The sequence below is a fragment of the Otolemur garnettii genome, unplaced genomic scaffold, assembly GCF_000181295.1.
Source record: "Otolemur garnettii isolate 467f Iridium unplaced genomic scaffold, OtoGar3 scaffold00008, whole genome shotgun sequence".
Taxonomy (NCBI): domain Eukaryota; kingdom Metazoa; phylum Chordata; class Mammalia; order Primates; family Galagidae; genus Otolemur; species Otolemur garnettii.
Genome location: NW_003852403.1, coordinates 16,227,808 through 16,238,650, shown reverse-complemented (window position 1 = coordinate 16,238,650; position 10,843 = coordinate 16,227,808). Strand labels below are relative to the sequence as shown.

At 41.7% G+C, this 10,843-nt stretch overlaps 1 protein-coding gene across 1 annotated transcript in view; it reads left to right on the top strand.

Annotated features, from left to right (window-relative positions):
- SUPV3L1 (Suv3 like RNA helicase) overlaps positions 1-10,843 on the top strand; it is a 35,270-nt gene that overhangs the window by 6,658 nt on the left and 17,769 nt on the right. Inside the window, exons 2-6 of the mRNA XM_003783606.2 lie at positions 2,291-2,368; positions 3,011-3,118; positions 4,616-4,730; positions 5,889-6,057; positions 10,222-10,333. Of these exons, the coding sequence (XP_003783654.1) occupies positions 2,291-2,368; positions 3,011-3,118; positions 4,616-4,730; positions 5,889-6,057; positions 10,222-10,333 (582 nt within the window). The remainder of the gene's footprint in view (positions 1-2,290; positions 2,369-3,010; positions 3,119-4,615; positions 4,731-5,888; positions 6,058-10,221; positions 10,334-10,843) is intronic.

Below are 10,843 nucleotides of genomic sequence, written 5' to 3'. Positions count from 1 at the left end.
TCATTTTGTTGCCCTCGGTAGAGTGCTGTGGTGTCACAGCTCACAGCAACATCCACCACAACACCTGGCTATTTCTCTTTGCAGTTTGGCCAGGGCCATGTTTGAACCTGCCACCCTCGGTATATGGGGCCTGGGGCCGGTGCCCTATTCACTAAGCCACAGGTGCCGCCCCTAGGCTAGTCTTGAAACTCTCCATTCCCCTAGTTGCTTAGGAAACTTAGTCTCCTTATTTAGCTTCAGGCAACCACTGGGGAACCTTGCTTTTTTTTTTTTATTTTTTTTTAAAGACAAGGTCTCCCTCTGTTGACCGGGCTAGCGTGCAGTGGTATCATCATAGCTTACTGCAATCTCTACTCCTGGGTTCAAGTGAACCTCGTATCTTAGCCTTCCTAGGAGCTCAGACTACAGGCATGTGCTACCATGACCAGCTAATTTTTCTACTTTTTGTAGGGTTGGGGTCTTGTTCTTGCTCAGGCTGGTCTCAAACTCCTTATCTTAAGCAGTCCTGCGATCTCCCAAAGTGCTAGGATCATAGGCATAAGACATTGTGCCTGGCTGAAACCTCACATTTTTGAAGCATTTTAAATTTAGTACAGTAGCATGATTCTTACAAAACACTAAGTGCTAGTGACAGAAAATAGGTCAATTCTAAATAAAAGTGATCTATTTTTAGCTTGTATCCAGTTTATAGGTTAGCAAAATTTTCTTAAACGATTCCATATACTTTTTTCTAATCTGCTATTTGTTACTGATTTTTTCCACTATTGATACAATGAAACTATTGCTCCTACTAGGTACAAAGTAACAGAGATTCAGAGATATCAGTATAGCTGCCTGCGATCCAAGATATATGCACATACATGTTATGTGTGTGTGTATTTATGTATCTCATATTTAGTTGTGGGAAATTCTAGTGGCTAAACCAGCGAAGTCCCTCATTCTATAAAACAAAGTTTTGTTAGTGGGATGCTTTGTTCAAGCCTGATTTTTTTTTTTCTTTTTGAGATAGTGTTATTCTGTTTCCCTGGGTAGAATCCAGCCCGTCCTCGTTCATAGCTCACAGTAACCTCAGACTCCTACGTTTGAGCAGTCCTCTTGCCTCAGCCTCCCAAGTAGCTGGGACTACAGGTACCCAGTACAATGCCCAGCTAATTTCTCTATTTTTAGTAGAGATAGGGTCTTACTCTTACTTAGGCTGGTCTTTTACTTCTGACCTCAAGTGATCCTCCTACCTCAGCCTCCCAGAATGCCATGATTACAGGTGTGAGCCACTTTGCCTGGCCCAAGCTTGATTTCTTCAGTGAGTATTGTGTGTGTCATGGCTGCATGAAGATGTTGTTGATACATTTGTGAGAGGTAGAAACACAAGCCACTCAGCCTGTCTGTGTTTCATGGGCAAAGACTGCATCCTCCATTTCGCCTCTCTTCCCAGAAATGCATAGTGTGTGTCTGGGTCAGTAAAATGTTAATCTCTACAGAATAATGCTATGGTATTTTAACATGTCCAACCTTTATATAGTCTCAGCTAGATTAATTTAAAATATTTTCATAGACTTGGCACCTGTAGCTCAGCAGCTAGAGTGCCAGCCACATACACTGAAGGTGGCGGGTTCGAGCCCAGACCGAGTGTGCCAAACAACAGTGACAACTATAACCAAAAAATAGCTGGGTGTTGTGGTGGACACTTGTAGTCCCAGCTACTTGGGAGGCTAAGGCAAGAGAATCGCTGAAACCCAAGAGCTAGAGGTTGCTCCAAGAGCTGTGACGTCACGGCTTTCTACCGAGGGCAACATAGTAAGACTCTGCCTCCAAAAAATAAATAAATAAAATATTTTCACCTATAAAATTATCAAATACGATATAAAATAACATAAAATTATGTTGCCTCATCAGGTATCCAATTCAAACCTCCCCCCCCACCCCCGGTAGCACAGACTGTTCTCTGCAGTCATCCTTATAAATAATATAGTTATCTAACCCTCGCTTGAGTACTTCCATTCACAAAGGCTCTCACTTTTCACTATTCTAATTGTTAGGAAGTTCTTATCCAAATTCCACTGCAGTCTGCTTTCCTTACCTCCTGTTGTCTAACAGAGTGTCCAGTTATTTGACTTTATCTAATTTTTCTGAACACTTCATCACATACTGACCTTAAGAGGGATCAACTAAAATCTTCAAGTTCTTGCATAGACTGTTGCCTTTAGCATCATGACTTCAAGTTTCTTTTGCTTTGGAGGGCTTTTTTCTATCTGTGGGAATCAAATAGTAAATTTTGATGTCTCTCTTCTAGATGAAGTAAAGAAGATCTTGGACAAGTTTTACAAGAGGAAAGAAATTCAGAAACTGGGTGCTGATTATGGACTTGATGGTAAGGCCAATAGTATCATTATAGAAATATTATTTCTGGCTCGGCGCCTGTGACTCAAGTAGCTAAGGTGCCAGCCACATACACCCAAGGAGGCAGGTTCGAATCCAGCCTGAGCCCACCAAACAACAATGATGGCTGCAACCAAAAAATATAGCCAGGCATTGTGGCAGGTGCCTGTGGTCCCAGCTACTCGGGAGGCTGAGGCAGGAGACTTGCTTGAGCCCAGGAGTTGGAGGTTACTGTGAGCTGTGATGCCACAGCACTCTACCCAGGGGGACAGCTTGAGGTTCTGTCTCAAAAAAAAAAAAAAAGAAAAGAAATATTATTTCTTAGAGTACAGTTTTGTCAGGATTGTGTGAGACCTCATGTGGCCTAGAAATAAGGACATAGTCGTAGTCTGGAGACATGACCCTGACCTTTGCTTCTGCTGGGCAAGTGATTGGTAAGTCAGTCTGCCCAGCAGAGGAGCTGTATATTCAGCCTTTCTCAAGATTGTGCTAGGATTGCAGTTTCAGTCCAGACCATAATAAACCAGCTGTACTGTCAGAAATAGGCACTTTGATGAGCTTGGTATGGTGGGCATGGGTACTTCTTAAAATGAAAAACTAAGCCTTGTACATTTGGATTTTGTGTTTCCCACAGCTCGTCTCTTCCACCAAGCTTTTATAAGCTTTAGGAATTACATTATGCAGTCTCATTCCCTGGATGTGGACATTCACGTTATTTTGAATGATATTTGCTTCAGTGCAGGCAAGTGTTTAGAGAATTTTTAAAATTTGGTTGAATATACTTTCTATTTCTTCCCATACTTCATGTTTGTTTCTCTAATAGGGGTTCTTGTTTTAGAATAGATTCTGGAAATAGTCTCTGTAAGTAATTCAGTGCTTTGCTAGGTCGTTTGCTTAATGTTGGGACCCTTAGCTAATAATTCTTATAAATCATGCATGTGTCTTAGATTGGAGGAAGACCGGGGCCTTGATCTATCATTCTGCTGCTCTCTACTGTGTATTAACATAGGCCACGGTGAAATGAGCTCACCCATGAGACAGAGTTAGTGCATAGCAGATTTCTTCTAATGCTGGCTTTTTTCTCCTTCATATCAGGACAGGGTTTTTGTTATTAAAACCTATGGCTTCGCACTCATAGCTTGGTGGTTAGGGTGTTAGCCATATAACCAGGGCTGACAGGTTTGAACCCAGCCCCAGCCTGCTAAAAAACAATGACAACTACAACAAAAAATAGCTGGGTGTTGTAGCAGGTCCCTGTACTCCCTGCTACTTGGGAGATTGAGGCAAGAGAATCACTTAAGCCCAAGAGTTTGAGGTTGCTGTGAGCTGTGATGCCACGGCACTCTACGGAGGGTGACATAGTGAGACTCTGTCTCAAAAAAAAAAAATGTAGTAATGTTGTGGTTTTATTTCGATAGACGTTTTGCCTTGGGTTCTAACTTTTAAATATGTTTGTTAGACCTTTACTCTGTGTCAGGCACTTAGGAAGAACCTAGATACAAAACAGAATGGGAGGCCAGGCACAGTGGCTCGTGCCTGTAATCCTAGCACTTGGGGAGGCCGAGATGGGTGGATTGCTTGAGCTCATGAGTTTGAAACCAGCCTGAACAAGATTAAGACCTCGTCTCTACTAAAAAATAGAAAAACTGAGGCAAGAGGATTGCTTGAGCCTGAATGGAGGTTTCTGTGAGCTATGACGCCATGGTATTTTACCCAGATGACAGCTTGAGACTCTGTCTCAAACAAACAAACAAACAGAAAAACAGAATGGGACATGGCCCCATTGTCCTCTCAGAGCCACCTAAGACTGGGAGGATTTTTGCTGAGAAACCAACTCACTTTCACATTTTGTTTCTCTATGACCTTTGAAGTTTAAAAACATTTACATCTTTATCATTCTTCACGTAACCGCAGGCTTTCTCACTAATGTGTGTTTCTAAGTTCTTTATTTTTAATTTAGCTTTGACCAATGCTAATCTTTGCCTGTTTGCACTAAAGGAGTAGAATGTGGTGGCGGGCAGCTAATTTTCTGTTTTCCTATGACTGTAAGTGAAATTAAAGGGAAAAAGTAAGACAATGCTGAATCCTAAAAATATTGCAGGGTCTTGCGCTCCAGGACTTTTCTTTTTATCCTGGCATTGTCTACCCTCAACTTAGCTCACTATGAAAAAAGATTTCACCGGTTTAGTTATGGATAACATGTAGGTTGCACTTGTTAATGAAGTGTTTTATTTTCCAGCTCATGTGGATGATTTATTTCCATTTTTCTTGAGACATGCCAAACAAATATTTCCTGTGTTGGAATGTAAGGATGATCTACGTAAAATCAGTGACTTAAGAATACCACCTAACTGGTTAGTTTTATTATTTGTGGATTTAAAATTTCCAGTTTCTACTCTTGGGTGATTAGTGATCATTTTTTAACTGGATTTTATATAATAAATTATAAGGAGTCTGGATTATGTTATTTTCCCTAAAAAAGAGGCAGTTAGATCTGTCAATTAACTGGTATCTCCCTTGATCCCTGGATTTAGGTTTTATTAGGGGAGATCTGGAGTAGCCCTTACAGGTATTATCTTTATGTCTAAGGTATGGTGTCTTAGAATGCCTGGGCATTAATACATTCTTTCCACCATGGCTGGAACTGCAGTATCTCCTAGCAATTTGAGACCTTTTTGAGACTTTTGCATTCAAACCTTTGGTAAGCTGCTCTTTTCTAGACCCTTCTAATTCTTACCTTGCCTGTATTTAGCCCAGCTCTTGACCAAGAACTCAGAGGGAACCCCCATGTTACAGACTGCAGGACTCCCCTGCCAGCACTCTTTCTTCTCTTCCAAACTGTCCTTCAAATTCCAGCTGCTTCAGCACTTCTGAATTTGATCTCTGCCACTTGTTTCAGTGGGACTGTGTACTCCGCTTGGGTTCCATCTCCCTGTTTCCTCCTTGGGTACAGAAGGGCTTATCTCAAGTGTTTCCTATTAGCAGGGGTTGCAGGCCTGCACTGTGTGTTTGTCCATGTCCCCTAGCAGTTGCTGCATATACTCTGTCCAGTTTGTACTTGTTTATGGTGGTGAGGCAAGCCCAGTGGCAGTTATTATGGCCAGAAGACTTGGTTATTATTAATGTATTTGTATGTATTGCAATTCAGAGGACTGGGAATATTTGCTTAGGGTCAGGTATTCAGGGCTATGAGAATGGAATGATGTAAATGTATCTATGGAACTGATACCTGTTAAGACTTATTTTTATAACTTCTGAGAAAATGATTTGTACAATAGGAAAAATCTCTAAGATACTAATTTGCATTTGGGTTTTTTTGTTCTCTAGTTAGTAAATGCCATTCTTGGCAATTAGTCATTATTTTTACAAAGATATAAAACTCATCATTTGGTTTTTCAAAGACTATCTTGTGACTATTTAGAGGATGCTTCATTTGGGATTTTTTTCAATTGGTATCTTTACTAGGATGAATTTTTAGGTTAATGGGATTAAGTTGTTTACTCATGTTTTAGGTACCCAGAAGCCAGAGCCATACAACGGAAGATAATATTCCATTCAGGGCCTACCAACAGTGGAAAGACTTACCATGCAATTCAGAAATACTTGTCAGCAAAATCTGGAGTGTACTGTGGCCCTTTAAAATTACTGGCACATGAGATCTTCGAAAAGAGTAATGCTGCTGTTAGTATATTACCAAATATTTGCTCATTTTTTCTCATTAATTTTCTTTCTTGGGGATGGAGTAAGGGTGGGGATGGAGAAAAGACAGGTAGTAATTTACTGTGAACAAAAAATTATCGTATTTCATTGTACCCAAGAAGTTATCAAGTGTAAGATGTACTACTGTATATACAATTAAGGAAGAGAAAGATACTGCTTAACTGAATTCTGACATGTCATCACTTCTTTTTTTTTTTTTTTAAGAGACAGAGTCTCACTTTGTCACCCTTGGTAGAGTGCTGTGGTGTCCCAGCTCATAGCAACCTCCAGCTCTTGGGCTTAGGTGATTCTCTTGCCTCAGCCTCCTGAGTAGCTGTGACTACAGGCACCTGCCACAATGCCTGGCAATTTTTTTGTTGCAGTTTGGCCGAGGCTGGGTTTGGTATCACCACCTTCAGTATATGGGGCCAGCACCCTACCTACTAGGGCACAGGTGCCACTCCATGTTGTCAGTTCTTAAGATGCGTTCTGATTTCCAGGCCAGGTGAGGTGGCTCATGCCTGTAATCCTAGCACTCTGGAAGGTTGAGAAGGGCGAATTGCCTGAGCTCACAGGTTCAAGACCACCTGAGATAGAGTAAGACCTTAACTCTAAAAATAGCCGGGCGTTATGGCAGGTGCCTGTAGTTCCAGCTGCTTGGGAAGCTGAGGCAAGAGACTCACATAAGCCCAAGAATTGGAGGTTGCTGTGAGCTATGATGCGTGGCATTCTACTGAGGGTGATGAAGATTCTCTCTCTCTCAAAAAAAAAAAAAAAAAGGCATTCTGCTTTCAGAGATAGTAAAATGTGAAAAAATATGCACAGTAGAATGAATGAAATACAGTATTACAGAATATTTCACATATATAGAGAAATGCAGAGAATAACATACAGATAACCTTGAACCCACTACCCAATTCCATCAGATCCTAACATTTTGTCATACTTGTTTTGTTTACTTTTTTATTTTGTTTTGTTTTTTTTTGAGACAGAGTCTCACTCTTTTGCCCAGGCTAGAATGGCATGGCATCAGCCAAGCTCACAGCCACTTCAAACTTCAGGGCTCAAGTGATCCTCCCACCTCAGCCTCCTGAGTAGCTGGGACTACAGGTGCCCATCACAGGTGGATTTTTCTTTTTCTAGTAGAAATGGGGCCTTGCTTTTGCTCAGGCTGGTCTTGAACTTCTGAGCTCCAGGGATCTTCCCACCTGGGCCTCCCAGAATGGTAGGATTATAGGTTTGAGCCGCCATGACTGGACTTCATTTACTTTTATTTTATTTTATGTTTTTGAGACAGAGCCTCAAGCTATCACCCAGGGTAGAGTGCTATGGCGTCACAGCTCACAGGAATCTCAAACTCCTAGGCTTAAGTGATTCTTTTGCCTCAGCCTCCCAAGTAGCTACAAGTGCCTGCCACAACACCTGGCTATTTTTTGGTTGTAGTTGTCATTGTTTGGCAGGCCTGGGCCAGATTTGAATCTGCCAGCTCTGGTGTATATGGCTGGCACCTTATTGGCTTGAGCTACAGGCACTACCCCATTTGCTTTTTTAAGAAATAAAAGGTTGGGGCAGCTCCCTTGGCTCAGTGGGTGAGGCGCTGACCCCATGTACTGAGGGTAGGGAGTTCAAACCCAGCCCCGGCCAAATTGCAACAACGACGACAAAAAAACGGCTGGGTGTTGTGGTGGGCACCTGTAGTCCCAGATACTTAGGAGGCTGAGGCGAGAGAATTGTCTGAGCCTAGGATTTGGAGGTTGCTGTGAGCTGTGTGATACCACAGCACTCTTTTTTTTTTTTTTTTTTTGAGACGGAGCCTCAAGCTATCCCCCTGGGTAGAGTGCCATGGCATCACAGCTCACAGCAACCTCCAACTCCTGGGTTCAAGCGAGTCTCCTGCCTCAGCCTCCCAAGTAGCTGGGACTACAGGCGCCCACCACAACGCCTGGCCATTTTTTGGTTGCAGCCATCATTTTTGTTTGGCGGGCCCGGGCTGGATTCGAACCCACCACCTTAGGTGTATGTGGCTGGCGCCTTAGCCGCTTGAGCCACAGGCACCGAGCCCACAGCACTCTTTTGATAGGCTTGGTGCCCATAGCAGAGTGGTTGCAGCGCCAGCCACATATACTGAGGCTGGTGGGTTCGAAACTGGCCCAGGCCTGCTAAACAACAATGACAACCACAACAAAAAATAGCCAGTTATTGCACTAGGTGCCTATAGTCCCAGCTACTTTGGAGGCTGCGGAAAGAGAATCGCTTAAGCCCAAGACTTTGAGGTTGCTGTGAGCTGTGACATCATAGCACTCTAGTGAGACTCTGTCTCAAAAAAAAAAAAAAAATAAAATAAAATATTATGATAGGCTTGGTGCCTGTGGCTCAAGTGGCTAAGGCGCCAGCCACATACACCCAAGGTGGCGGGTTCAAATGCCCCCCAGGCGCACCAAACAACAATGACGGCTGCAACCAAAAATAGTTGGGCATTGTGGCGGGCGCCTGTGGTCCCAGCTACTTGGGAAGCAGAGGCAGAAGACTCTCTTGAGCCCAGGAGTTATAAGGGTTGCTGTGAGCTTTGATGCCATAGCACTCTACCCAGGGGGGTAGCTTGAGGCTCTGTCTAAAAAAATATATATATATTATTCATAGAGTTGGAACTCTCTGAATTCCTCCTTTACCTCTTCAGAGCTAACTACTACTCTGTTATGATGTTTAATTTACCTTTTTTTAGAATAGACTTCTGTTGCTATAAGCTAGAACTAATGATAAAGAATGAAGCCAACGTGTAACCTGGTTCTTGGTGCTCTCAGTGAATCCCCAACATTAAAAGACAAAAAATGAAATCACATTTTCAAAACTGAAAGGACCAGGCTCAGCACCCGTAGCACAGTGGTTAGTTACAGCATTGGCCACATACACTGAGACTGGCGGATTCGAACCCAGCCCAGGCCAAACAACAATGACAACTGCAACAATAACAAAAAAAAAAAATAGCTGGGCGTTGTGGTGGGCACCTGTGGTCCCAGCTACTTGGGAGGCTGAGGCAAGAGAATCACTTAAGCGCAAGAGTCTGAGGTTACTATGAGCTGTGATGCCACAGCACTCTACCAAGGGTGACATAGTGAGACTCTGTCTCAAAAACAAAACAAAAACTGAAAGGACCAAAGTCCTGTGGTCTGAGGTATCATTTCACTAAATGGGCTGCTTTTTGGTTCATTGTTTTATTCTGAGTTTATAATGTGAGATTAATCAGTTTGGTAGGTGACTTGCATTCTCTTTTTCTGAATACTTTGAGTAATTTGCAGCCATAATGCCTATTTATCCATAAATTATTGAGAATGTATTCCCTCAGAATAGACTTTACATAACCACAGGATATTTGTCTGAAGCAGGACAGAACATTTAATCTTTATAAGATGCTATTATTTAAAACACAGTCCGTATTCCCATTCTGTCCACTGTCCATGTATATCCCCTGCCCCCGGCACCCCTCCAGGATTCTCTTCAGGCTCTTACACTGTATTTAGTTGTCATGTCTCTAGTTTCCATTAATCTTGGACAGCTCCTCGGTCTTCTTTTGTCTTTCATATCTTGTGCATTTTGGAAGACAACAGTTAAGTTGTGTTACAAACTTGCTCAGTTTGGAGGTGTCTGATGGTCCCTCATTATTAGATTCAGGCCACTGGGGATCTCCCTGAACAAAGGGAGACAAACCAGGATGGCTGATCACCCTAATAGGCCATAGCATTGGTATTGGTCCTTAGGAAATTATTTTGTGAGATCTTTACATTTTTAAGTTTTATTTATTATATGTTTCTTGAATATAGAAACAATTCATGTTCATTTTAATAAAGTCAGATAGTACACAAATGTACGAAGTTAAAATGTGAAATTGCTGCAGCTTCTCATGTATTCATAACCTGAGGATTTAGCTGATATGAGACGTTTCCAAGTTTACCTTGCTTATATAAGAGAATGGCTTTTATTTTGTTTTTTATAAATTGGGGAAAAACAGCATTGAGAATGTTTTGTTTAAACTGATAAGTATTGATAAATCTTATGGTAATGGAGAGATACTGTATTAAACATCCAAAATGGCTTTTTGCCATTGTTTTGAAGATAGAAATAATTCTGGGTTTCTTTTCGTTATTCTAGGGTGTGCCATGTGACTTGGTGACTGGTGAAGAGCGTGTGACTGTTGACCCAAATGGGAAACAGGCTGCCCATGTTGCTTGTACTGTTGAAATGTGCAGTATTACAACTCCTTGTATGTACATACCATTTTAAAAACTATGATTTGGTACTTTTAGTTTTAAAATACAGTTGGGCATATGAAATACAGTAGAACCTCCATAGTTGATCACCCCCTTATGTTGACCACCTTAAGTTGACCTAATTTTCATAGACTAGATATGTACCACATGTACTCAGTGGCAGTTCCTTACGTGGACCACCTCTATGTTGACCAGTTTGTTATAGTCCTTTGGGTGTTAACTTACAGAGGTTTTACTGTTTTTTTTTTTACTTGTGAAAAAAATTACAAATCTAGAGAACAAAGAGAATAGTATAATAAACACCCAGGACCTGCCTATGCTAATAAAAGCTAAACATTTTGCTGTGCCAAGTTCAGAATGCTCTTAAGAGCTAAAATGTTCAAAAGTACGAGAAGTTTCGTTTGTACCACTCCCCAGTTTAATTCTGCTCCCCTCTTTTGATGTAACCAGTATCAAGCATTTGGTGCATAGCTTTCCTGTCTGTTTTTTTTTTTTTTTTTTTT